Source organism: Symphalangus syndactylus, chromosome 5 (assembly GCF_028878055.3).
Source record: "Symphalangus syndactylus isolate Jambi chromosome 5, NHGRI_mSymSyn1-v2.1_pri, whole genome shotgun sequence".
Taxonomy (NCBI): Eukaryota; Metazoa; Chordata; class Mammalia; order Primates; family Hylobatidae; genus Symphalangus; species Symphalangus syndactylus.
The window spans coordinates 147,718,278-147,744,377 of record NC_072427.2 but is presented as its reverse complement, the minus strand read 5'-3'; the positions used below and the strand labels follow the sequence as shown (position 1 = coordinate 147,744,377).

At 40.2% G+C, this 26,100-nt stretch overlaps 1 protein-coding gene across 1 annotated transcript; it reads left to right on the top strand.

Moving 5' to 3' along the window:
• Positions 1 to 689: 689 nt before the first annotated feature.
• On the top strand, positions 690 to 25,679 carry ACSM4 (acyl-CoA synthetase medium chain family member 4). Its single transcript, XM_055280815.1, has 13 exons — positions 690 to 1,142; positions 3,145 to 3,355; positions 7,167 to 7,374; positions 13,856 to 13,999; positions 14,730 to 14,886; positions 17,395 to 17,474; positions 19,096 to 19,219; positions 19,912 to 19,992; positions 20,136 to 20,237; positions 20,958 to 21,085; positions 21,184 to 21,283; positions 23,653 to 23,772; positions 25,246 to 25,679. The coding sequence occupies exons 1-13, from the start codon at positions 942 to 944 to the stop codon at positions 25,330 to 25,332; spliced, it is 1,743 nt and encodes a 580-aa protein (XP_055136790.1). The 5' UTR covers positions 690 to 941; the 3' UTR covers positions 25,333 to 25,679.
• The last annotated feature ends 421 nt before the right edge of the window (positions 25,680 to 26,100 follow it).

The following is a 26,100-nucleotide window of genomic DNA, read 5'->3' as shown; positions in this document are numbered from 1 at the left end:
AAAATTAGCTAGGCATGGTAGTGTGGCACCTGTAGTCCTAGCTGCTCAGGACGCTTAGTCAGGGGGATTGCTTAAGCCCAGGAGTTTGAGGCTTCAGTAAGCTGTGAGTGCGCCAGCCTGGGTGAAAGAGCAAGACCCTGTTTCTTAATAAGAAACAACAAACAAACAAAAAAACAAAAAAACAACAGTAGTAATTAACACTTCGAAGTCACCTTTTACGAGCTAGGCATTTTATACACATTATCTTATTAAATCCTCACAATAACAGTAGGAGGGAGGTACTATATTTTCCCCTATTTTACAGATGAGAAAATTGAGGTGCAGGAAGATAAGTAACTTGCCTAAAATCCTACAGCCGGAAAGTGGCTGAACCAGGACTTAAACCCAGGTTTCCAAGCAATCACAATGGAAAGTTGAAGGGGAGAGGAGAACAGGGTAAGCAGGAGCCAGGGAAATGACAGGCCAACTCTTAGTGGGGGAAATAGACATTCATGGCAAGTTAACGGGCCTCCTCTACTGGAAGAGGAAATTCAAGTAGAAGAGTTAGCAGACACAGAACAGTGTATAAAGCAGACGAAAGGAGGCTCTGAATGCCAATCCAGACAGCAAAGTTTCTATTTGTCTGTTGTTTGGTTGGGGAGAAGACAGGAACAGAAGACGGGAGTCTGACAATTCTGTAGTTAAGGAGTTTTTTTAGACTCATCTGGTCACAGACAGAATGAAGAGGAAGAGTCCAGTGGCAAGAGACCAGTCAGTGGCTAAGGCAGCAGCTCTGATGAGGTGTTTTTCAGGTGTTCCCCAACTTGCCAAGGACACACAGCCACAAATCCACCTCCCAGTCTCACCACAGAGCATCAAGAAACTGATACTGTCTATCCATCTCTCCCTACAGGCTGTAGTACTTCTGTGTCCATAGCAGTAGACAAAGTCCTTTGGGAACCATGAAGATTTTTTTCCGCTACCAGACATTTAGATTCATCTGGCTCACCAAGCCACCTGGCCGACACTTTCACAAAGATCACAGGCTTTGGACGCCTCTGACTCTTGCTGACTTTGAAGCCATAAATCGCTGTAACAAGCCATTGCCTAAAAACTTTAACTTTGCTGCAGACGTGCTGGACCAGTGGTCCCAAAAGGAGAAGGTATATGATGATGGGCTTCCAGTAGATGCTTGGTGTCCCCTTATCTCTCAGTCTTCCATTTCCTTGTTCTGTGGTCTACCACTTAATTCCAACGCACTCTGTCACCCTCTTGGTTTCCTTTGTTTGTTTTCCAATTGCCCTCCCCTCTTCCCAGGGAAGATCTTAGATCCTCAGCCACAAATGGCTGGGTGGCTCTGGAGCCTTCTCTATCTCCCATCCCCATGGTCGTTCCTCACAGAGTTATGCCTCTTTTCCTTCTCTTTTCTCCAGGCCCCACACAACATTGCTTTGTTTTCAAGTTGGTCACAGGCTTATCGAAAAAGTAGTAAATTGAGTTTTGGTTTTATGAATACAGCTATCATTGGAGTAATTAGGAGAGAATTGGAGGTTGACAAGAATAAAGCAAGCAGCCCTTATGCAATGTTTACAGTGCAGCCTCAGGATGAGGTCTCTGTGTACTGATCCTCACCCCATGCCAGGCACTGAGCTAAACACTTAACCTAGCAGTGCTTATCAAAATGCACTGCAGGACCCATGGATGGGAACATGATGTTAGGTACTAGACAGACAAGGTATTAAATAACATTGAATCAATTCTTCCTGTTAAATACAGGGGGAAAGCCTTCCTTGAAAGCCATTGTGTCTTTAGCACCTAACACTTGCTAAACACTCTCTTGAATAAAGACCACAGGTAGAAGCTAATCATCTCTAGATAAAATTTAATGGCATAGTTTTGTTTTCAGCATATTTATTTTTCAATAACCTATTTTTTAGCAAGTGGTAATAATTGTCCAATAATGGTGCTGATTAAATGTATATGCCTTCTTAAGTAAATGTATACACATACAAAGTAAAAAGTGAGTCAGTGTAGAGAAGTATACAAAATAAAGAAGAACAGTGCAGGTGCAGACGGAGCTGACAGAAACAGTGATACTTAAATGACTAAAGATTGAGAAATACTGACCTATATTATTTCACCAAATCCGCATAACAACCTGGGAGGTTTGCAGATGAGGAACTTGACCTCATAGAAGCTAAGCTACTTATCCAAGGCCACGCAGGCCCAGGAGAACATAAACCAAGTCCCTGATCTTTACAGAGGTTACATCCATAGGGAAGAGACACATCTGCCATATAATAAATTGGAGTCGTCTGGAGTATGAGCACAAGGATGAAGGAACACGGAGAAGTCAGTGGAGAAACAAACAGAAGTCTAAGAAAAGCTCACAGACGAACTGACATGTCAACAGGGCTTTTACGCATTTGCCAGCCAGAGAAGATAAAAGAAGCATTCCAGATAGGGGAAAGAAGGGAGAGTAATTTTTTTTCCAGGTAATACATAAGGCAAAGAGGTTTTGCAGTACAGATGACTCACTTTGTAGAATGATGGGGAAGAAGTTTCCTCTAGAAGTCAATCAATTGATGCCTCCCTCGACCCTGCTCCTTGTGACTTGTGAAAACCACACCTCAGCCTTAGAGTACAAAGAGATGTCTGGTTCCCAATCAAACTTAGTAGATCCACTCAGGTTATTTGGATGGGAAAGAATCTAATTTAAGCAAGAAAGAAATTTATTCAAGGAATATGGGAGAGCTCACAAAATTGGGCTGGAAGCTGGAGAGCCCATCTCAATGAGGACAGGAATCAGGACAGCTCTCTGAGGTTGCATAAGCACCAACAACCCATAGACAAGTTTTGTACCAACCATTTTCTATCTTTTGATTCCTCTCAGAAAACCAAAAAGTCCAGAGAGAGAAGGTCTGATTGGCCCAACTTTGGTCAAATGCCCACCTACTGCTCAGGGAAGGGTAAAAGCAACCTGAGGGATTCTCTTTTCAAGGCTGTGTTCAATAGGAGAGGGGCAGTTCCCTCAAAGACGAACTCAGAGCGCTGTTAGCAGAATGCACCAGAACCAGTGCCAAAGGGGGAAAACAGCAGATGCCACATGTAAGAGTAATCAGTCATGTAAACCTGCCCCTCTCTTTTCCATGTGTCCCTGGTCAGACAGGGGAGAGACCAGCTAACCCAGCCCTGTGGTGGGTGAATGGCAAAGGGGATGAGGTAAAATGGAGCTTCAGAGAACTGGGCTCCTTGTCCCGAAAAGCTGCCAACGTGCTCACCAAGCCCTGTGGCCTGCAGAGAGGAGACCGTGTGGCCGTGATTCTGCCCCGAATCCCTGAGTGGTGGCTGGTCAATGTAGCTTGCATACGAACAGGTCAGTGCCAATATTAGCATTCTAAATCACACAGAAACATAGAGGGACTGAAACTCAAGGGTTTTCTGAAGTGTTATCTCTGATTAAAGCTATGTATACAGAAGACAAAAAAAAAAAAAAGGAAGAGTTAAGGCAATCATGATATAATAATAATAACACTAAGAGGGAGGTATCAGTGTGATAACCATTTTGCAGAAGAGGAGACCAAGGCTCAGGTTAAGAAGCTGGCCGTGCTCAGTGGCTCACGCCTGTAAGCCCAGCACTTTGGGAGGACGAGGCGGGTGGATCCGAGGTCAGGAGTTCCAGACCAGGCTGGCTAACATAGTGAAACCCCGTCTCTACTAAAAACACAAAAAATTATCCAGGTGTGGTGGTGTGTGCCTGTAATCCCAGCTACTTAGGAGGCTGAGGCAGGAGAATCGCGTGAACCCGGGAGGTGGAGGTTTCAGTGAGCTGAGATCTTGCCATTGCACTCCAGCCTGGGCAACAGTGCAGGACTCCGTCTCAAAAACAAACAAACAAACAAACAAAAGCTTGCCAAAAATCACAATTAGAAAGCTATTCTATTCAGTCACAGCTAGAAAGCTATGCAATTGGGATTTAAAAACAAAGCTCTATAAAAGCAAATTTGGGTACAACATCTCTTTGCAGTGCTAGATTATCTAGGACATGTTCATCCAGATGATCCAAAATTAACTTCTCTGAATATATTTGGATTCTCCCTAACAAAAAAAAAATACAAGAAGAAGAAAAAGTATTTATACATCAGGACTTGTAAGAATACGATTGGCACATCCCAGTTGAAAAATCTCTACCTTTTTTTCAGATTAACTAGTGTATTCCATGACACACTTTCTCCCAAAGTAGTAATTTATAATTTACCCTCAAATAAAAATTCCAACAGGATTTTTTCCACTCCAGGACAGGAGTTAGCAAGCCATGGCCTGTTGGTTGGGCATCTGTTTACATAAGTAATTTTAATGGAATACAGCCATGCTCATTTATTTATATACTGTCTATGGTTCCCTTTGTTTCACAACAGCAGAAATCCTCATTGAGATGGAGATACTATGGCCTGCAAAGCCTAAAATATTTGCTATCTGGGCCTTTATTGAAAAAGTTTCCCAATTCCTGCTCTAAAACATGACATAAATGTTTATAAGTCAATTAAAAATAAATCAGAACATCAAAGGATAGAATACAGTAAAGAACACAAAGATGTTTGTTGCAATGTTATTAACAATAATAAAAATTTGGAAACAACTAAATAGTAATGACTGAATTATAATAGGTGAGACTAAGTTTAGTTGAGGTGTGTGTGTATAAGTGATTAAAATTATGGTAACTCAACTTGAAATACCACTAAAATGATAATTACAAGGATTTCATAATGCTGTTGAAAACGATCTTTCTGCCAATATTAAATAAAAACAGCATTTGTAAAATTTGTTTATATAAAATTCTTTTTGCATTCACTAAAAACAACTTGCAAATGTTAAACCAATTATGGGTTGAGAGTAGATTAAAGGTGATTTGTTATAAAAAATATGTAATATTGCTTAACATAAGTTATGAAATGCATAAAATAATAATGAAAACTAAACAGACAAGCTGAATGGCTAACATAAAACACTAAATCAAATGTAAAGCAAGGAGGTGAGATTATATTTTCTAACTCAGAATTATTAAATCTTCAATGAGAATATTGAAATTGTTTGTACTATACCACATAGCAAAATATTTTGGTTTTTTGCTGTAAAGTGTATGCAGTAAAGCCTAAGATATATGCTCTCTGAAATCCACTAGAAGAAAACTTCTCCCAACCCTGAATTTAGAGGTCTACCCATTGAGTACATTCATATCACCAATCTACCAAGGGTATCAATTATTTGTAAGTCACTAAGAACAAGTGGTTTGTAAAATAAATAATCTTAAATTTTTATATTGAGCAAATACTCTAAGGTGTTTTCTTAATCAGCTTCCTTATCCTTATGCATTTATTCACTTTCTCAAGAAGGGATGATATTTTAAAGCTTTTAAAATATATTCATAAAATAAAATCTCCTTCCTAGCAATTCAACTCCACATTTTTGTATTTAGCAAACTTCAGGGAACTCACCAAGAAATGAGTAGTTTGGCATATAGCAAAGGTCTTGGGAGTTTGGGAAATGTATCTTTGAATCTTTTCTATCCTTTGCCACGTGTTGACTTTGTGACCCTTGGGCAAGTTATTATTTACATACTGGGATAAATTTTAAGTGAGATACCAGGCACGTAATAAGTGCTCAATAAACAGTAGTGATTATCTGTATCACTTTATATACACTCCACTTCTTGTTCCCAATAATTCACTTTAGAAAGTACAAACTTCTCTCTTTTATCTAATTCGGCCATGTATGTTCTTCCCAGAATGAACTGGTACTTTAAAATCAGACATCTCCAGCCAGTGTTTAGGATGAAATGAGGAGGTGAGACAAACTAAGCATTGCCAAAGTAGTCTAGGCAAACCTTGATGATGCCAGACCACTGGAATCCATAGAGAAGAGGGCTGGCTCTGCCACTCACCAGCTCTGACCAAATCTCACATTCCATCAATGGGCACAACCACATGGACCTACCAGGGTTGCTTAAAACAGTAGTCTCTAGGCATTTTTGATTGTATAATCTATCAATAAAAATGTTTAGGATACACATCTTCCCATCTGGGTATAGCTACTTACGTGCTTCTACTGCACTAATATAGTATGTATATTATGAAACATACAAAAATGAGATAAAAGCATTAAAAGAATTGTAGCTTCTCAATAATTTCTAATTCTTTAACATTTTTAATATTATTTTAAAAATTAAACAGAGATGGAATCTCACTATGTTGCCCAGGCTGGTCTCAAACTCCTGGGCTCAAGTGACCCTCCTGCCTTGGCTGCCGAACGCACTGGGATTACAGGTGTGAGCCACCATGCCCAGCCAATAATTTTTCAAATTTCTATTTTCATGTCTTAGTCCCAATGGATTGTTGAAAAACTCACTTTGGAGGCCACTCCTTTTTTTCCTTTGTTTGTTTGTTTGAGACAGAGTCTCACTCTGTCACCAAGGCTAGAATACAGTGGTAAGATCTTGGCTCACTGCAGCTTCCGTCTCCAGGGTTCAAGTGATTCTCCTGCCTAGGCCTCCAGAGTAGCTGGGGCTATAGGCATGCACCACCACACCTGGCTAATTTTTGTATTTTTAGTACAGACGGGGTTTCGCCATGTTGCCCGGGGTGGTCTCGAACTCCCGAGCTTGATTAAGCAATCTACCGCCCTCGCCTCCCAAAGTGCTGGGATTACAGGCCTGAGCCACCACGCCTGGCAGGAGACCATTGGTTTACAGAATTGAATGAGATAGTGTTCATGAAATGTGTTATAAGCTGTAAAGTGCTATTTAAGTGGTACACAATAATGATTCAAACGTGACATTAAAATGTTACATAGTAATGGCCCACCATTATAATGTCTACTATATTCCAGACACTTAGTATTGTTAGTCCCATTTTACAGATAAGGAAAGAAAAGCACAGAGAGATCAAGGTCACAAAGCTTGTAAATTGCAAGGGCAGGATTAGACCCGTGGTCTGTCAAACTCTGAAGCTAGTGCTCCAAGGGATCTCTCAGGGATCAGGGCCCTGTGCAATATCCTTGGGGATCAAGGCAGAGGTAGCTGAGGTAGCTGAAGAATGGATTGTGATGCTTCTCCTCACTGAGGCACAAAGCCCAAGTCTTCCACAACGGACAGCAGTTCTGTTCAGTGCAGGGCCCTCTGTCCTTCCCAGGGATCGTCTTCATGCCGGGAACAATCCAGCTGACAGCAAAAGACATCCTCTACCGGCTGCGAGCATCCAAGGCCAAGTGCATTGTGGCCAGTGAGGAGGTGGCCCCAGCGGTGGAGTCCATTGCATTGGAGTGTCCTGACCTTAAGACAAAACTCCTGGTGTCTCCACAAAGCCGGAACGGGTGGCTCAGCTTCCAGGAGTTATTTCAGTGAGTATTTTTCCCAGCCAATCTACACTGCTGGCAACAACACAAATTATAGCTACATCTTGGAATCTCTTTGCCTCTAAGGACTCAGGAACACTGTGAGTTGATCCGGGCTCTTACTCAGAAAAGAATTACCTAATAGCCGGGTATGTTGGTTCACACCTGTAATTCCAGCATTTTGGGAGGCTGAGGTAGGCGAATCACTTGAGGTCACGAGTTCAAGACCAGCCTGGCCAACATGGTGAAACCCCGTCTCTACTAAAAATACAAAAATTAGCTGGGCCTGGTGGTGCCTGCCTATAATCCTAACTACTCAGGAGGCTGATGCATGAGAATCGCTTCAACTTGGGAGGCGGAGTTTGCAGTGAACTGAGTTTATACCACTGCACTCCAGCCTAGGTGACAGAGTGAAATTTCATCTCAAAAAAAAAAAAAAAAAAAAAGAAAAGAAAAGAAAAAGAAAAAGAAAAATATTACCTAATAAATGGATTTAAGGGTAGAAGAAAGGGACGTAGCTCTGCCTCCACCCTCCTGCTTTCCACTATGGTCTATGATGAGTATCCTGCGTGGTTTGGCCCTTGCTTAAAGCTGGACCACATCTCCCACTACTCTCCGTTTTCTTCCTCAAACATGCCCTACCTCAGCTCCTGTTATTTCTTCTGCCTGGAGTGCTCTTCTTATCCCTTTTCATGAGTGGCTCCTTCTTGTCATATTTTGACTCAATATTTTATCCTAAGAAGCTTTCCTTGACCACACTACCTAGAATAGAACTACAAGCCACTCTATTACATCGTCCTCCTGTTTTCTTCCTATTACTCATCACCATCTGAATTATCATGTCCATTCATCCATTCCCTTATGTAGAGTCTTTTTTTTCTCCTCTAGAGTAGGGTTTGGCAAATTCAGGCCTGCCACTTTTGTTGTTGTTGTTGTTTGCTTGTTTCTGGTTTTTTTGTTTTTGTTTTTGTTTTGTTTTGTTTTTTGAGATTGGGTCTTGCTTTGTCACCCAAGCTGGAGTACAGTGGTGTGATCTCGGCTCACTGCAACCTCCACCTCTGGGTTCAAATGATCCTCCCACCTCAGCCTCCTGAGTAGCTGGAATTACAGGCACCGGCCACCATGCTTGGCTCATTTTTGTATTCTTAGTAGAGAGGGAGTTTCACCATGTTGGTCAGACTGGTCTCGAACTCCTGACCTCAAAGTGACCCACCTGCCTTAGCCTCCTAAAGTGCTGAGATCACAGGTGTAAGCTACTATGCCTGGCTCTGTTTTTGTAAATAAAGTTTTATTGGACTGCATCCATGCTCATTTATTTACATGTTGTCTATGTAACAACGGCAGAGTGGAGTAGTTACAATGGAAACTGTATGGCCCACAAAGCCTAAGATACTTGCTGTCTGCTCCTTTACAGAAAATGTTTGGCAACCCCTGCCCTAAACCATAAGTTCTAAGAAAGCAGAGACTTTGTTTGGTTGATCTTCCTATCTCTAGTTTCTAACACATAAATCGTGCTTCATATTTATAAACAAATGAACAAAAGAGATCACAACTGCAGTTTTCCTCATATGTAAAATGGGAATAATTATACTGTACTTATCTCAAGTGTTGTTTTGAGGATAAATTAAAAGGATATTTGAGAAAGTGTTTTTTAAGCTGTAAAAAAATGAGTAAAATGTTAATTAATGGTATTATCCTTCAAAGAGGTGTTGAATAGCTTATGTTTAAAAAAAATTCTTCCAGAGAAGTTTACAGAAAGAGAAGACATGTAAACCCTGCTGAATAATAGGGTAGTTTTATTTGTTAGAATGAAATTTTATCTTACTAATTAATATAAACCAAATACTATTGGCCAATCTCAAAATTCTTTCCCAAGGGCCACACCAGTGAATACCGCTTGTGTCTTTTATAAGTTGTGCAACCTTGGATAAGTCAATTAACATTGCTGAAACTCTTTATCTTATCTATAAAATGGAGATAATGATAGTATCTACCTCATGGGGTTGCAGAAGGATCAAATGTGATAAAACATGTAAAATTCTTAACTTAATGCCTGGCACAGAGTAATTACTCCATAAATATCATAGTAATTATAACTGCTATCATTATTATTTTCAAGTTAACAAAGCCAGTCAAGAGTGTAGTGATTCCTAAGGTAATGGTATTTATATTATTTGAATATGCATCTCTACTAGTAACATATTTTTTAACATACCCCCAATACATGCATTTATTTATAAATTATATACATGTACTTTTGTGCATTATACAAATACCAAAAATAAAAATTTTAGAGGATGAGTAAAACAATACAATTGTGCCACTGCACTCTAGCCTGAGCGACAGAGACCCTGTCTAAAAAACAAAAAACATGTAATTTGCAATTCTTCTTTTTTCTTCTCTACCCCAGTTGCCTTGCACACTCCCTGAGCAGCAAGCACTTCCACTTCAGAGACTGCTGTCCTAAACAACTTTGCAATAATCTATTGAGTCCCCAAGAAACCTTAAAGATGCCACAAAATTTACAACAGATAAAGGACTTTAAATTCATATGGATTTCAAATTGAAATTTGCACACTTTGGGAGTGGTTTTCAAGATGGAAAAAATCCTCATTTAAACAAATAACTTTGGAGCATCATAACTCCAAAAAGGCCATGGACTGTTTCTCTAAAAACTAGGGAAGGGATAGCCGTCTCATTGCCAACAGTTGGCTAGTTTTTCAGAAGACTACACATAGCAATAATGTGGGCTAATTTTCCATTGTTAGAATTGATCTTTTATTCAATAAGTTCATTTTAAGGCTTCTTGCCCTCTTTCTGCCTCCCAAGTATAGAAGTCCATTAACACTTTCCAGAATATTCATAATGGGATAAGGGAAAAGGTCAAAATTATAAGCCAGACTGATATTTCTCTTTTTCTGTCCTAGTACAAAGGACCCTGTCCTGTGGGGTCCAGCACTCTGGATTCTGATCATGAGGGGTTCAAGATGGTGTTCCAAGCACGGGAACAGCATGACCAAAGATAAGGAAGGAAAAAAAATACCCTAAAGTGTGCAGGGAATGGACTACAAGCAGTTTGGTTTAGCTAGAGAATAAAATTATGGAGTCAGAGTGAAGCCTGGAAGAGCAAACAGAGGCCAGAGTATGGGAGATCTCACATGCCATGCTAAATCTTAAAACTGACCCTGTAAACAAGGGAAGCCATTGATGGGTTTTAAGAAGGGAAGTGCTAAGGTCAAGTTTGGATTTTAAATAGATTTATCTGGCAAATATGTAGAGGATTAGTTTGAGGAGGAAGAAACTGGAATCAGAGAGGCCATTTTTGAGCCTCATCTAGGGCAGAGATAGTAAAAAACTAAATCTGAGCTCTGATCAATAGGATGGAGGAAAGGAAACAAACTAAACAACTAGCAGGACTTGGAGAGTATTGGATGTGGAAGACGAAAGAAGAAGGAGTCAAGGCTGAGCTGCTTTTTGACTTAGGTGATTAGTGGGTGGGTACCATCAGTTGGAGAAAGAGCCAGTAGATGAGGTTAACATAATAAGTTTAGAGTTGGACATACAAGATCGAAGGGTCTGTGAACATTCAAATGTCTAGCAGGTAGTAGATACATGAGTCTCAGGGACAAGAGGCAAAGATACAAAGCAAGAAGTTATTAGTATATAATTAGCTCTGAAATCTGGACAGGTATAACTCAGAACTCAGGTATTCAAGGAAAGGAAGTCAGATAATGGAATCACTGCTTGAAAATCTTCCTGTCACTCACAGATTGTGATGCTTTTTCTTTTAGATAGATAGATGGATATATGAAAGATAGATAGATAAGTAGGTAGGTAGGTAGATAGGTAGGTAGACAGATGGATGGATGGATAGATGAAAGATAGGTAGGTAGATAGATGATAGATAGATGATGATAGATAGATGATAGATAGATGATAGATAGATAGATAGATAGATAGATGATAGATAGATAGATAGATAGATGATAGATAGATAGATAGATAGATGCCTTCTATCAAAAGGTTTCCATACTGGATTGAGAAATATTTAAACATAAGAGGTCTCCCCACAGGTATTAGATTCTGTGAAGAAATGCCACTCTCTAGCCCAACGCATATCAACTTCACTCTATACATACATTGAAAAGAAAATCAATATAGTTGAATGAATGATCTTTTTCTATTTTAAGGAGAGGAAGCAAGTTACTAAGAAAACCATGTTAATATTTTACGAAACTATTTTTAAACAATACTCACTGTTGGCTGGGGGTGGTGGCTCATGCCTGTAATCCCAGCGCTTTGGGATCCCAAGGCAGGCAGATCACATAACTTCAGGAGTTCGAGACCAGTCTGGCCAACATGGTGAAACCTCATCTCTACTAACAATACAAAAATTAGCTGGGCATGGGGGCACATGCCTGTAGTCTCAGCTACTAGGGAGGCTGAGGTGGGAGGATTGCTTGAACCTGGGAGGTGGAGGTTGCAGTCAGCCGAGATTATGCCACTGTACTCCAGCTTGCGTGACAGAGTAAAACTCCGTCTCAAAAAAAAAAAAATCCTCACTGTTTTTAGCGTTTCAATGACAATGTCACTCATTCACCATCAAGGTTAATTAAAACAGCATCCTTAACCCTGTTCCCTTCAACCAGAGAAATTAAAAATATGATACACCAGCCAGGTGTGGTGGCTCACGCCTGTAATCCCAGCACGTTGAGAGGCTGAGGCAGGTGGATCATCTGAGATCAGGAGTTCGAGACCAGCCTGGCCAACTTGGTAACACCCCATTTGTACTAAAAATATAAAAATTAGCCAGGTGTGGTGGTGCAGTGTCTGTAGTCTCAGCTACTTGGGAGGCTGAGGCAGAAGAATTGCTTGAATCTGGGAAGTAGAGGTTGTAGTGAGGCAAGATCATGACACTGCACTCCAGCCTGGGCGACAGAGTGAGACTCCATTGCAAAAAATAAATAAATAAATAAAATAAAAATAAAGATATGATACACCAGTCTCAAACATTCTCAGATACTGTACCAGTTATTCATCACTGAGTAATAAACCATCCCAGCACTTAGTGGTGTAACCAGCAGTTATTTTATTTGCTCCTGAGTCCATGGGTCAGAAATTCGCATAGGGCTCAGCAGAGGCAGCTAGTCTCTGCTCCACATCAGCATGACTGGGGCGTGCGTATCCAAGGTGGGTTCACCTTTAAGTCAGGCTGGCTGCCAGCTGAAGCACCTCAGTTTTCCTGCAAAGAGCCTCTCCCTCCAGCAGGACAGTCTAAACATCTTTATATGGTGGCTAAGTTACTCCTCAGGGAAAATGAAAACTGTGAAGCTTCTTAAGCCTAGGCTGAGAAGTCCCAGAACTTGTGCCACAGTGTATTAATGAAAACAAGTCATGAGACCACCTCAGATTCAAAGAGAGAGGACATAAGCTCTGCCCTACAATGAGGGAATGGCATACAAGGATGATTTGTTACTCAGTGATGGATAACTAATACAATATCTAAGAACTTTTATACAGGGATGGAAGGAATCATGGAGCGATCTTTGCAGACAATCGTACACACAGATTGTTATCAGTTTAGTGAATTCAGTGGGTCAATGAAATTAACATGGACCCAGATTTGTTCTTCTTCCTATCACGCCACCCTCAGTATACATCCAAGATGGCCAGGGTAGCTCCAGATATCCTGTACTTGCACAACAATACTCAAAGGCTGTAAAACAGGATGGGCAGGGGAAGAAGGCTGCATCTCTTCTGTATGACTCTTTTTAGAACAAGAAAATGTATTCCATTAAAGCCTTACATCTCATTGTCCATAACTGCATCATGTGCCCAATCTTAAAGCAAAGGAATGACAGTGACTGGCTTAGATTAATCAAGATTTGCCCCTAGGAGCTATATAGGAACAGTCCCTTCTGAAGCACTTGATTGCCTGATACTTGAACAAAATCAGTTCTATGAGTGCAAGGAAGAAGAAGACAGCTATTTGGTAAGCAACTAGTTGCGTCTGCTGCAGATATCAAAGATACTGAACAAAAATTATTTAAAAGTTTGATTCAAATGCCAAAAGATCTTCCTTTAAATAATAAAAACTCCTGAAACATTAATAGCAATGTATGAAGATTCAATACTGATTTTTAAAAACTCACAGAATTTTTTTTGAAATGCACTTGGAAAAAAAATATTATGATACATAAAATGCATGTCTTTTGTTATTAATATTGAAAGTTACCTTGGCTATTTCTTTACCTTATAGGGAGATGAAGCTTAAAAAAAGAAGAACTGGGCTGTTAAATCTTAGCACTGATCTTCAAAGTCCCGCTAAGATTTCTTGAGGAATTCCTCTCAGGAAAGCTTTGGATTACGTTCCGTTCTGTTAACTATCTTCTGGTAGCAAGAGGGCATAAGCAGTTGAGCAGAAGAAATATCAGAGTTAAACTGGTCTGCCATCTTCCACCACTATCTTGGGGTCCATATTTTGCAGATTCGCCTCTGAAGAGCACAGCTGTGTGGAAACAGGAAGTCAAGAACCAATGACCATTTATTTCACCAGTGGGACCACAGGCTGTCCTAAAATGGCCCAGCACTCTCAGAGCAGCCTCGGCATTGGGTTCACCCTCTGCGGAAGGTAGGAAAGAAAATTCAGTTTGTTTTTTGTGAACTCCCCCAAAGCTGCCAATATGTGTATCCAACTAACTGATACTTCTCCTTGAATTGCTATAAGATATTGCCAATATAATAGCTACAAAACAGAACTCTTGCTGGCCCTGCTCAACCTAGCTCAGTAAATGGCAGCATCTAACCAGCTGATTAAGCAAGAGCTTAAGAATCGACCTTAATTAATCCCTTAACAGCATGTCTGGCTCCCTTTTCTCATTGCCAGGAAGGCCTACCCAGAAAGGCCAAGAGGCTATCCTACCATTGTCACATTATCCTATTTTATTTTCCTCATGGCATTTATACTACTTGAAATAATGAGATTTATTAATATACTTAACTCACTTTATTGTATATTTATTCACTATCTGTCACCCTAAAATAAGAGCAGAGATTTGGTCTACCTTGCTCACTGCTGTAGAACAATGCCTAGCATATTTTGGCTTAACAAGTATTTGTTGCATCAATGGACAAACTCAAAAAATCATGCCACACCCAGCCTCCCACTGTACTCTCAGACCACCTGGGATTCTGAAAATGCCCTTAAGAAGAGTAGACGTAGAATCTATCACCTTGCCTGGGGCTTCTTGTGACCCTTCTCTGTAGCCCTTAAGATACTGGGGCAAAGTCACCCTGAAAGATACCAGTTTGTAATTTTTGTTTATTTTTGCTCTGTTTTGTTGCTTCTTCATATCATTTAGGTATTGGCTGGACTTGAAGTCCTCAGATATCATATGGAATATTTCTGACACAGGCTGGGTCAAGGCCGCCATTGGCAGTGTGTTTTCTTCCTGGCTGTGTGGAGCCTGTGTTTTTGTGCATCGAATGGCACAGTTTGACACTGACACCTTCCTAGACGTAAGTCATGTCCTCCAGCTACATAGATCTTTAGAGCTCCTCCTGGTTTCCCATAAAATCACAAAGAAATTATTCCTCAGAATACAAGGCTTCTTGGGCTTCTGGAAATCATTTCTTTACATGAAGCAAAGTCTCAAGGGCCTTGGCTTGAAACATATTTGACAGAATGGAGGGGGAACAACTGCAACACTCTCAGGCAGGAAATCCAGACTTCTGCTTCAAATAGCTCAGGATTTGCTAGTGTTGCTAAATCTGTAGCTACTTAAGAAACTGGTTCTAAATAACAGATTAGGAGTCTGAAGTCTAAACAAATACTTCATTTCTGATTCAATGAAATAAAGATAATAGCTGATAAACCAGAACTCTTGTGTGGAGTGGACGTTAAAGGTGGGGGTGCCTTTCTCCGAGAGCAGCTCCTCTTATTCTCCCCCAGCCTATACTTCTCACTTTGTTAGTTCTCAGAACCCAGTACTCTTCCGGAAACCAGGCATGCATGTCCTGCCTTCTCAACTAGGGACAGTTAGATTGAGATATCAGATAACTCCAATTTCTTTAGACTTTAGAAAAATATGATTCAGGCCAATTATTTTTCAACCATGACAAATTTATTAAGTTTAACAAAATACATATTATTACATACAAACTATACCTATGTGTGAATAAAAGCTCTTCACCTGTTATTTTGCTAACTGGTCTGACAAGATGGTTTAAGGCAGCAGTCTGCAACCTTTTTGGTACCAGGGACTGGTTTCATGCAAGACAATTTTTCCATGGACTTGGGGGAGTGGGGAGATAATTTCAGGATGATTTAAGTGCATTACACTTATTGTGTGCTTTATTTCTATTATTATTAAATTGTAATGTATAATGAAATAATTATACAAGTCACCATAATGTAGAATCAGTGGAAGCCCTGATATTGTTTTCCTACGACAGTCCCATCTGGGGGTGATGGGAGATAGTGACAGATCACCAGGCATTAGATTCTCTTAAGGAGCACACAACCTAGATCCCTCACATGCACAGTTCACAATAGGGTTCAGGCTCCTATGAGAATCTAATGCCACCACTGACCTGACAGGAGGCGGAGGTCAGGCGCTAATTCGGGCACTGGGGAGTGGCTATAAATACAGATGAAGCAGGCATAATCCCAGCACTTTGGGAGGCCGAGGCATGTGGATCATGAGGTCAGGAGTTTAAGACCAGCCTGGCCAAGATGGTGAAACCCCGTCTCTACTAAAAATACAAATAATTAGCCAGGCATGGTAGTAGGCGCCTGTAATCCCAGCTACTTGGGAGGCTGAGGCAGAGAATTGCTTGAACCTGGGAGGCAGAGGTTGCAGTGAGCCGAGATCACACTACTGCACTCCAGCCTGGGTGACAGAGCAAGACTCCGTCTCAGAAAAAAAAAGAACGAAAAATGCAGATGAAGCTTCGCTCACTTGCCCTACCACTCACCTCCTGTTGTGTGGCCCAGTTCCTATTAGGCCACAAACAGAAACCAGTCTGTCTATGGGTTGGGGATCCCTGGTTAAAAGGTCTTAACATAAATGTACACTAACCTAAGAACTGAGATCTCTACATCAGGTTTACAAACTGCCCTAAAGTTGGTAAGTTAACTTTGCAGTTTCAAAACCTATGTTTGTAAAATAAGAATATTTTTATTTTACAAAAATCATGTGTGTATTTTAAGTGCTCTAAAAACCTTTATAGAATTATGCTATTTTTAGGTGTATACATTATACTTTATAAAAATAATTAGAATCTATGGAGCAGATACACATGGTAGAAATGCTTACTTACTGAGCAGACGTTATACTTTATTTATGATAATCCAGGTAGCCCAGGCATACATTTTGAGAGACTTCTCCCAAATACTTAAGTCTAATACAAATTGTCAATACATTAAGGGACATAATGGAACTTCTCCAGAAGGAGGAGCCCTAAAACATTAGTATTTCTCTAGATTTAAGATGCCTAGGTCATATCTTATTTAAGAAACCAGAGGCATAATGAACTCAGCAAATTTTTAAAAATTAAGAAAAGGCCAAAAAAATGCTTATTTCTACATTTGTTCAACTTACTCAAAAAGACTAATATATTTTATAGGAATGGAGCTGGAAAGGTCCCAGTAGGTTAGCTTATACATCCATAGTCAATACTATCCATGAATATATTGGCAGGAGGTTACAAGATTACACTATAAAAGGTAACTTGTAGCCCTAAGGAAGAATAAACCAGTTCATACTTTGGGTTGTTCTCAAATTAAGCAATTCACTTGTTGAATTAGATTGTGTATGTCTGTTACTGTAATATTAATATATATACATTCTTTTTAGTAATTGGAAATTCTCAACAGATACACAGTTGCTAGAGACAAGTAATAAACACTGTTTTCCACGGGACGGGCACATATTAATGGAAGAAAATAACAGGGTGTAGATATCAGCTCTAGTCATGGCCTTTGATTGACCACTTCTGACGTCTGTGTCTTTCTCCATCATCCAGACGCTTACCACTTATCCCATCACGACCCTGTGCAGTCCTCCCACCGTGTACCGGATGCTCGTGCAAAAAGACCTTAAGAGGTACTTGTGCAGAAATCTCCATTTGAACCACAAACAACAGCTACCATCCAGGATCACAGATCTCCCTTTTTCAGCATAGGATAGCTCAGGCTTTCTCAGTCTTACCACCACTGACATTTTGAACCAAATAATTCTATCGTCGGGGGACAGTCGTATGCATTACAGAATATTGAGCAACATCCCAAGACTCTATTCGATGCCAGTAGCCCCTCCTCCTCCCCATTTGTGAAAATCAAAAATGTCCCTAGATGCTGCCTAATGTCTTCTGGGGGGCAAAACTGTCCCCTAGTCTAAGAACCACTGGAATATCCTCTAGGACAACTGGACATTTTTCCAGGGACAACCAGACCTCTATAGTCCCAGAACTCCCAGTCAAAAAAAAATTGTCCTCTAGTTCTACTCTTTTAGAAACACTGTCATTTAGTACCAACTCTCAAAAAAGAAAGAAAGAAAAGCACATTTATACTGCTTTGAAGAAAAGCTAACAAAGTTTATGACTTGAAGGTCATATTCAGTTTAGCCAAACCGTATGAACATCCAGTAGAGTTGTAATGTATATTTGTTTAATTCAAACTCAGTACATGAGGAGAGAAAGGAATAGAGGAGCAAATTAAGTAGCACAGGCTTGTCCATCCTCTTTTGCCACCAAAGTGTGGTTGCCCAAGAGGGAACATGCTATGCGAGACAGAATAAAGCAAATATGAATCTTCTCTTTTCCTCGTCATGTCAACTCCTTTGCTCCTATGTCACGGCCTTTGAAACATGAGCATCTTGTTCACGTTTCAAGAGTAATTCAGGGACTATTCAATGATTATTTTGAATGCGTATGATTTGTATTCTACCCACACCCTCTGGCCCATTTGGGGCCGCAGTGTATGAGAAGCAGGCTGTTCCAGGCTTTTTCACCTGTGTCCAGTAAGGCTAGTGGTTAAAAGCTAAGCTCCAAAGTTAAACAGGTAGGGCCCTGCTACTTACTAATCATGTGCCTTGGACACTCAAGATAACCTTGCTAAGCCTCCATCAACTCTATCTATAAGAGAGGATTAAGAGCCCCCTCATAAGGTTGTGGTGAGAATTTAATGTAAGTGACGTGCTTGGTGAGATCACCCTGACAAGTGGGAGGTGCCTGGTACAGAGTTTCATGAGTATCAACTCAGTCCTTTATTACATGGAAGGCTTTGGGCAAGTTCTTTAACCTCTCTGAGCCTCAGTGTCCTCATGTGTAAACAGGGGTTGAGAGGATTCTAAGAATGCTTCTAAAGTCCTTACAACATAGCGACTGCTCAGTCGATAATAGCTGTTATATCATGTGGCTCATCACAGGCACTTAGTATCATTAATAGCATTTTCTCCTGCCTTTTTACATCTTTAATAGCTAAGTTCTCCTCCACCTGCTAAAATGAAAGCTGTCAGGAATTTTTGTTGTAATCATTAATGTGCCCCCATATGCCTAGAACAATGTCTGGCAATACAGTAGGTGTTCAACAGGTATTTGTTGAATGAACTTTGCTAAGACTTGCCTCTCCTAGCTGCTATGCTTGCCGCTTGAATGTCCTAATTGTCTTGCAGTGAAAGCACTCAGGTTCCTCTTGAAATGACCCATGCAACTCTGTCTCTCCAGATATAAATTCAAGAGTCTGTGGCACTGCTTGACCGGAGGGGAGCCACTCAACCCAGAAGTGCTGGAGCAGTGGAAGGCACAAACTGGGTTGGAGCTATATGAGGGCTACGGACAGACGGAAGTGGTATATCTAAAGGGCATTTATGTTTAGTATGTGTGGGGGCCTTTCTGCCCCAGGTTTGTCAACTAAGCCCCTGAAGTGCCCCCGTCCCACTCTAAATTTTTATAGAGTTTCCTGGGATACCACACCTTGCCAGTAGTTACCAAAACTTGCAGATTACTCAGTTAAGTTTTGATGAAGGGGAATGATGATTATTCCATCATTCCTGTCTCCCCCTTATGCAGGATAAATCTCAGAAGCGTTAGCAGGTGGGTGAGGTTCAGAACTGAGCAGCTCATCTTTCCACTGTGCTGGGAATAATCCTCTGAGAGCATCCATGGGAAATTGATTCCAAGGCACATTTAACGGAGTCCAAGGAGTGGTTTTCAAAGTGTGGCCCTCAAACCAAGCAACATCAACATCATCTAGGTAGATTTGGTAGAAATGCCAAATTCTTAGACCCCATTCCACACCTAATGAATCAGAAACTCTGAGATAAAGCCCATCAATCTGTGTTTCAACAATGCTCCAGAATCTCGAATTTGATTCTAATGCACACCCAAGTTTGAGAACTACTGGTTTCAAATAATATATTTCAGAAGATGTGCCTGCATACCAAGAAAATCAGTCAAAATCAAGTCTTAATTTTCATTGCCATGATATAGTTTCAGAATATAAACTTTTGTATACTTATACAAAGCTTGTCCTCTCAATAGGGAATAATTTGTGCCAATCAGAAAGGCCAAGAAATTAAAGCAGGTTCAATGGGGAAAGGAATGCTGCCCTATGATGTCCAGGTAGGTTGAGAAAATATCTGACTGGTTCAATAAAGGAGAGAGAACGTTTCCCTTTTCTGCTATTCATTGTACAACTATTCATAAGCTGCTTTCATTTTGTGAAAAGAAAATTTTAAGAACATCAATTTTTTCTTTCATTCCAGATTATAGATGAAAATGGCAATGTTCTACCACCTGGCAAAGAAGGGGAAATTGCCCTCAGACTCAAATCTACACGGCCCTTCTGTTTCTTCTCTGAATATGTGGTATGAGGATAGAAAGTGCTGGTCATGCTTAATACAGACTTGGGTTCAAATTTCATTTCCACTATGTCTTGCTATGTAATCTTGGGCAAGCAACAAAATCTTTCATCAACTGTAAAATGGGGAGACTATCATCTGTCACCCAAGAGTTTTGTAAAGATGAAATTCCAAATGTAGTAAGCCAGTTGCAGTGGTTATCCTCAGAAAGGAAAACTGGACAGGCTGGAATGAGGGGGGAGTTAGGGGGTGCTAGAGGTAGAAAAGGGGCTTTTTATTATACTCTTTATGACCTTTTGTATTTTATACTAGGAACTATCTTTTAAAAAAAATTTAATTTCCAGCCAGTCACAGTGGCTCATGGCTATAATTTCAGCAGTTTAGGAGGCCGAGGTGGGAGGGTGGCTTGAGCCCAAGAGTTCAAGACCAGCCTGGGCAACATAGTGAGACCCCATCTCTACAAAAACATAATACAATTAGTCAGGTGTTGTGGCACATGCCTGTGGTCCCAGCTACTCAGGAGGCTGAGGTGAGAGGATCACTAGAGCCCAGGAGGTCAAGGCTGCAGCCTCCAGCCTAGGCAACAGAGAGAGACTCTGTCTCAAAAAATAAAAAAAATTAATTTCCTTTAGAAGTAGGATGTGTAATGTACTAGTCACTTAATAAGTGCCATATCTATCTCTGTTCTGACCAGACTAATCCCCAAATGTCATCCTTGGTTCCCAGGACAATCCACAGAAAACTGCTGCCACGATAAGAGGAGATTTTTATGTCACTGGAGACAGAGGAGTGATGGACAGTGATGGGTATTTCTGGTTTGTGGGCAGAGCTGATGATGTCATTATATCCTCTGGGTTTGTACCTTTGCCACTCTAAAGAGGTAACAATTCGACAGGGAGGGAGATCTCTAACTTGGAGGATGTGGTGGTCAAAAACTTCTTTTCCTCTTCAGGTACCGTATTGGGCCATTCGAAGTGGAGAGTGCACTCATTGAGCACCCAGCAGTTGTTGAATCGGCTGTTGTCAGTAGTCCAGATCAAATCCGAGGAGAGGTAGATGAATGCCATTCATTAAAGAAGCAACGTCATATTTTCAAGTTCTGTCCATTTGACCACTGTAAAGGCTGAACCAAGAGTGGTCAATCTATTAATTCTCATTATGAGGCATGCACTTGGCCAAAATATAAATCAGGCAACCAACTTTACAATAAGTTGTGTCCCAAAGGGGCGGTATTAGAATTCTTTTGATGGCAAGTGACAGAAACACAATTCAAACTGCCTTCAGTTAAAAAAAAAAAAAAAGCATTTGGCTCTTGTAAGTGACAAGTACTTAAGTACAGCCACATCCAAGGGTCATGTGAGGTTGGCAAGGTTTAGCCTCTCTTCACTTTTGGCTCTGCTATTCTTTGTTATGGCTCCATTTGATCAGATTCTTCCTACTTGATAGCAACCAACTCCAGATGTATACACCTTAGCAACCCTCCACCCCTTCAGGGAAGGATATAGCTCTGTTTTCAGTTGTTTCAAGACTCTCAAGACTTCATTTGCCTGCCTTAGATCATATCTCTAACCAATGTGGTTCAGAGACTGGTACAGGGTGATCGGTCAGACTTGGATCATATGTCTGTCCTTGGAAGTAGGTGTTGGTGTCAGTCCCACCAGAGAGAAGTTAGGGTAACACTCCATAGGAAAATTAGTTACTAAAAAGGAGGAACAGATACTGCATAGGCAAAAGCCACAGATTTCACTGAATGGAAAACTGTCATGGAATTCAGAATATATTTTCTCACAGAAACAAGACAAATAGAAAATTGTGGGCTGGGCACGGTGGCTCACGTCTGTAATCCCAGCACTTTGGGAGGCCAAGGTGGGTGGATCACTTGAGGTCAGGAGTTCGAGACCAGCCTGGCCAACATGGTGAAACCCTGTCTCTACTAAAAATAGAAAAATTTGCCGGGCGTGGTGGCGGGCACCTGTAATCTCAGCTACTTAGGAGGCTGAGGCAGGAGAACTGCTTGAACCTGGGAGGCAATGGTTGCAGTGAGCCAAGCTTGCACCACTGTACTCCAGCCTGGACAACAGAGACAGACTCTGTCTCAAAGAAAAAGAAAGAAAGAAAGAAAATTGTGGCCAGGTTCCCAAACAAGTCTCATGAGCCTATTTAGGACCTAAGGAAAGGGAACGCTGGCAATGACAATAATAGCCTTAATTCTAGGAGGAAGCCCTATTTTCATAATTGCTTTTCCTTATGGAAGTTTCTACAGACACAAGTGACAGAATTTCAAAACAATTTGTCGGCATCGTTCCATATCTGTACCTCCCTTTCACACACCAGTGAGCCTCTGTAGTGACAATATGGATCCCATACTCTTACCTCCTGTACCCACTCTACTCTCCATCTATTCCATTCTCAAAAATAGTTTCTTCCTGCCACTATGTTCTTATTCTCTCAATATAAATGATTTCAGCTGAACAGAAGTAACCACCAATTAGAATCAATGTATGAACAATAAATAATATAAATTATGCTTACTAACCTCAGTAATTATCTAATTGGTGGGTTTTAAACAGCATTTCAAAGAGAAGCAAACAATATGAGGCAAAAAAGACCTCACATAGATCAATCCTTCCTGAGAGGTTTTGGTTTTTGGCTTTGTTTTGGTTTTTTGAGATGGAGACTTGCTCTGTCACCCAGGCTGGAGTGCCGTGGTGCAGTTATAGCTCATTGTAACCTCTCAAACTGCTGGGCTCAGTCGATCCTCCTGCCTCAGGATCTCAAGTTGCTAGTACTACAGGTGTGCACCACTGCACCCTGGTTAATTTTTTTTTAAGTCTTTGTAGAGATGGGGTCTCACCATGTTGACCAGGCTGGTTTCAAACTCCGGGGCTGAAGCTATCCTTCTACCTCAGCCTCCCAAAGTCTTGGGGTTATAGGTGTAAGGAACCACGCTCAGCCTCTTCCTGAGATTTGATCTCCCAGGATACACAGTCCTTCCTCCATTGAGACCCTCCAAACTGCTTTGAAACCACATATTCTCTAGGAACTCCATTTGTCCCCCTGCTACATGCTTCTAATGGTATAGGTTTAATGGAGTAAGTGGTCATCCATAAACCAAGGACTGTCTGTGTAATAAATAGGATCAGTCTGATTGAAATGTTAAATACATATGTATCGGTAAATAGAACTTAGCTTTCTTGAACAGCTGCACTCCTCGCGCTCATAAACCATTTACCTGAAAATATTCTGAAAAACCTCACTTTGTAGTTGTATCCAAGCTTTGTTCAGAGGTAGCCTCTGGCATTTGCAGTCATCACACAAACTGTTATTAACAAATAGTAAGCACCTGTGTTCAGCATTGGTTGCAAATCCTTGATGTGTCTGAAAAACAAATGAGCAAGATAAATTAACTTTTCTGTTGCAGGTGGTAAAAGCTTTTGTTGTCTTAGCTGCACCCTTTAAGTCCTACAACCCAGAGAAATTAACTCTTGAGCTTCAGGATCATGTGAAAAAATCAACTGCACCTTACAAATATCCAAGAAAGGCAAGTACTTTGCCCAAAAGTTAAGTTTGGATGTTACCAAACTAGGGTCTAAGCTAGAATTAGATTTTACTGGATTTTGATTTTATAGTAGCTCATTATATAGGTAGAAGACACTTTTCAATTTGTTTAACCCTAAGAATTTTGCTTTAAAATGTTTTATATTAGAACAGTATAAATGAATTATAAACCAGAACCTTTAATCAACTGCAATACTGAATCACTACTAAGAGTCTTTCTAGGACTAATTAGTCCCATTCTGTATGAGAAAAACACAGTGGCAAAGAATTGCCAAGTGCCTTGTTTTTAGGGACAGCACTTGATTCACCTATCTCAGTACTCTTATCCCTAATACCCCTATAAATTCAAAGTACATGCCCTGAAGTATCAAGTGACCTCATTTAATGTTCAGAAGAAGATGATATCCAAAGAAACTGTGGAATCTTTCCGGAAACCTTCTTCAAAGAAGGATTTAAGAACAACACTACGTAAATACATGAAGATGGCCCTGTAGTTTCCTTCTAACCGTGGAACTGGTTGATAATTACTGATCCTCTGCATGAGATTTCTATTTCATTTAGCATCATTTCAGTCAAAAAGTAGTTAAACCTAAAAACTACTCACATTTGGCCGGGCGTGGTGGCTCACGCTTGTAATCCCAGCACTTTGGGAGGCCGAGGCGGGCGGATCACGAGGTCAGGAGTTCGAGACCAGGGTGAAACCCGTCTCTACTAAAAAATACAAAAAAAAAATTAGCCGGGCGTGGTGGCAGGCGCCTGTAGTCCCAGCTACTCGGAGAGGCTGAGGCAGGAGAATGGCGTGAACCTGGGAGGCGGAGCTTGCAGTGAGCCGAGATTACGCCACTGCACTCCAGCCTGGGCGACAGAGCGAGACTACGTCTCAAACAAACAAACAAACAAAAAAAAACTACTCACATTTTCTCATTAAATTCACTAAGTCAGTGACTGTTGACTTTCAGAAAGGCTGAGGGCATTTTAAAATACAATAGTCTTATTTTGAGAGAACAAAAAGAGGATTTTTCTGGTCAAGTCGGGGCAGAAGGGAAAACTGTATATACTCCAAATTATCCCTAAAAATCTCCTCAAAACCTCCAGGATCCAGCTCTGAAAAGACAAGAACTGTTCTTTTTGTATTTGGCTGTAATCTCCATTTCTCGGGAGCAGTAGAGGCCTAGGACTAGTTTGAACTAGGGGAAAGCAATGGGGTAAAGGGATTATTACTTTCTTCTGGCAAAGCATTTCAGTGAATTTGCACTAAAAGCCCATAAGATGGAGCTACACTGTCACCCTTCCTACATAAACAGATGTTTCTGGTGTCCAAGAAATTCAATGAGCTTAGGCTAAGATAATCTCGACTTTAAAATTCAGTCTGAGTTCCATGCAAGCTCCCTCCTATTGCACTGACAATTGGAAGGATGGAATCAAGTGTCTCATTACATTTTTTTCTGTCAATTAGGTGGAATTTGTTCAAGAACTCCCAAAGACAATCACTGGGAAAATCAAACGCAACGTTTTAAGAGACCAAGAATGGAGACGAAGATAGTTTGATAAGAAAACTGAAGGGTTAAGTAGTAATATGGTTGCTTTCTTTTAGTATTTGTTCCTGATAATTCAGTGACTACTCTCTTAAAATGTTTAAGATCTTTCCTGCTTGAAAACTCAACTGTTGATTTTTTGGTTTTTACTTAGCTAAAAAATTTAAAAGTAAATAAAAGCCTCAAAAATATATGGATGAAAATTGTTATAATGACCAAACTGACAAAGATAATGATGATGATTTGTAGTGTTTAAAATAGCAGGAATCAAATGATTGCTTAGAACAAGAAAGTGCACATTGAGTCTGTATTTCATTTACCTTGTGCCTGATTGATTCAAAATAAAGATATATCCTAAGAGAAATGTTCAAGACAATTTCTTCTGCTTAACATCTTTATGAGACCAAACTTCAAGACATTAAAGTAAGGAGTATAAATAATTCGAAAATTAGTGAGTTTAATGAAATTAAGTATGGTATTATTGTGCCTCATTTTGAAGCAAATTAACTGTAAAATATCTGAATGTATATATATCTGTATATATGTATATCTAGATACATATATACATATGTATATATAGATATATCTGTATTAACTCTGCAATACTGATATATCTGTATATATACATATGTATATGTATATCTGTATATATACATATGTATATGTATATATATATAGCTGTATATATGTGTATATATATCTGAATGTATATATACACATATGTATCCATATATACATATGTATATATATCTGAATGTATATATACACATATGTAT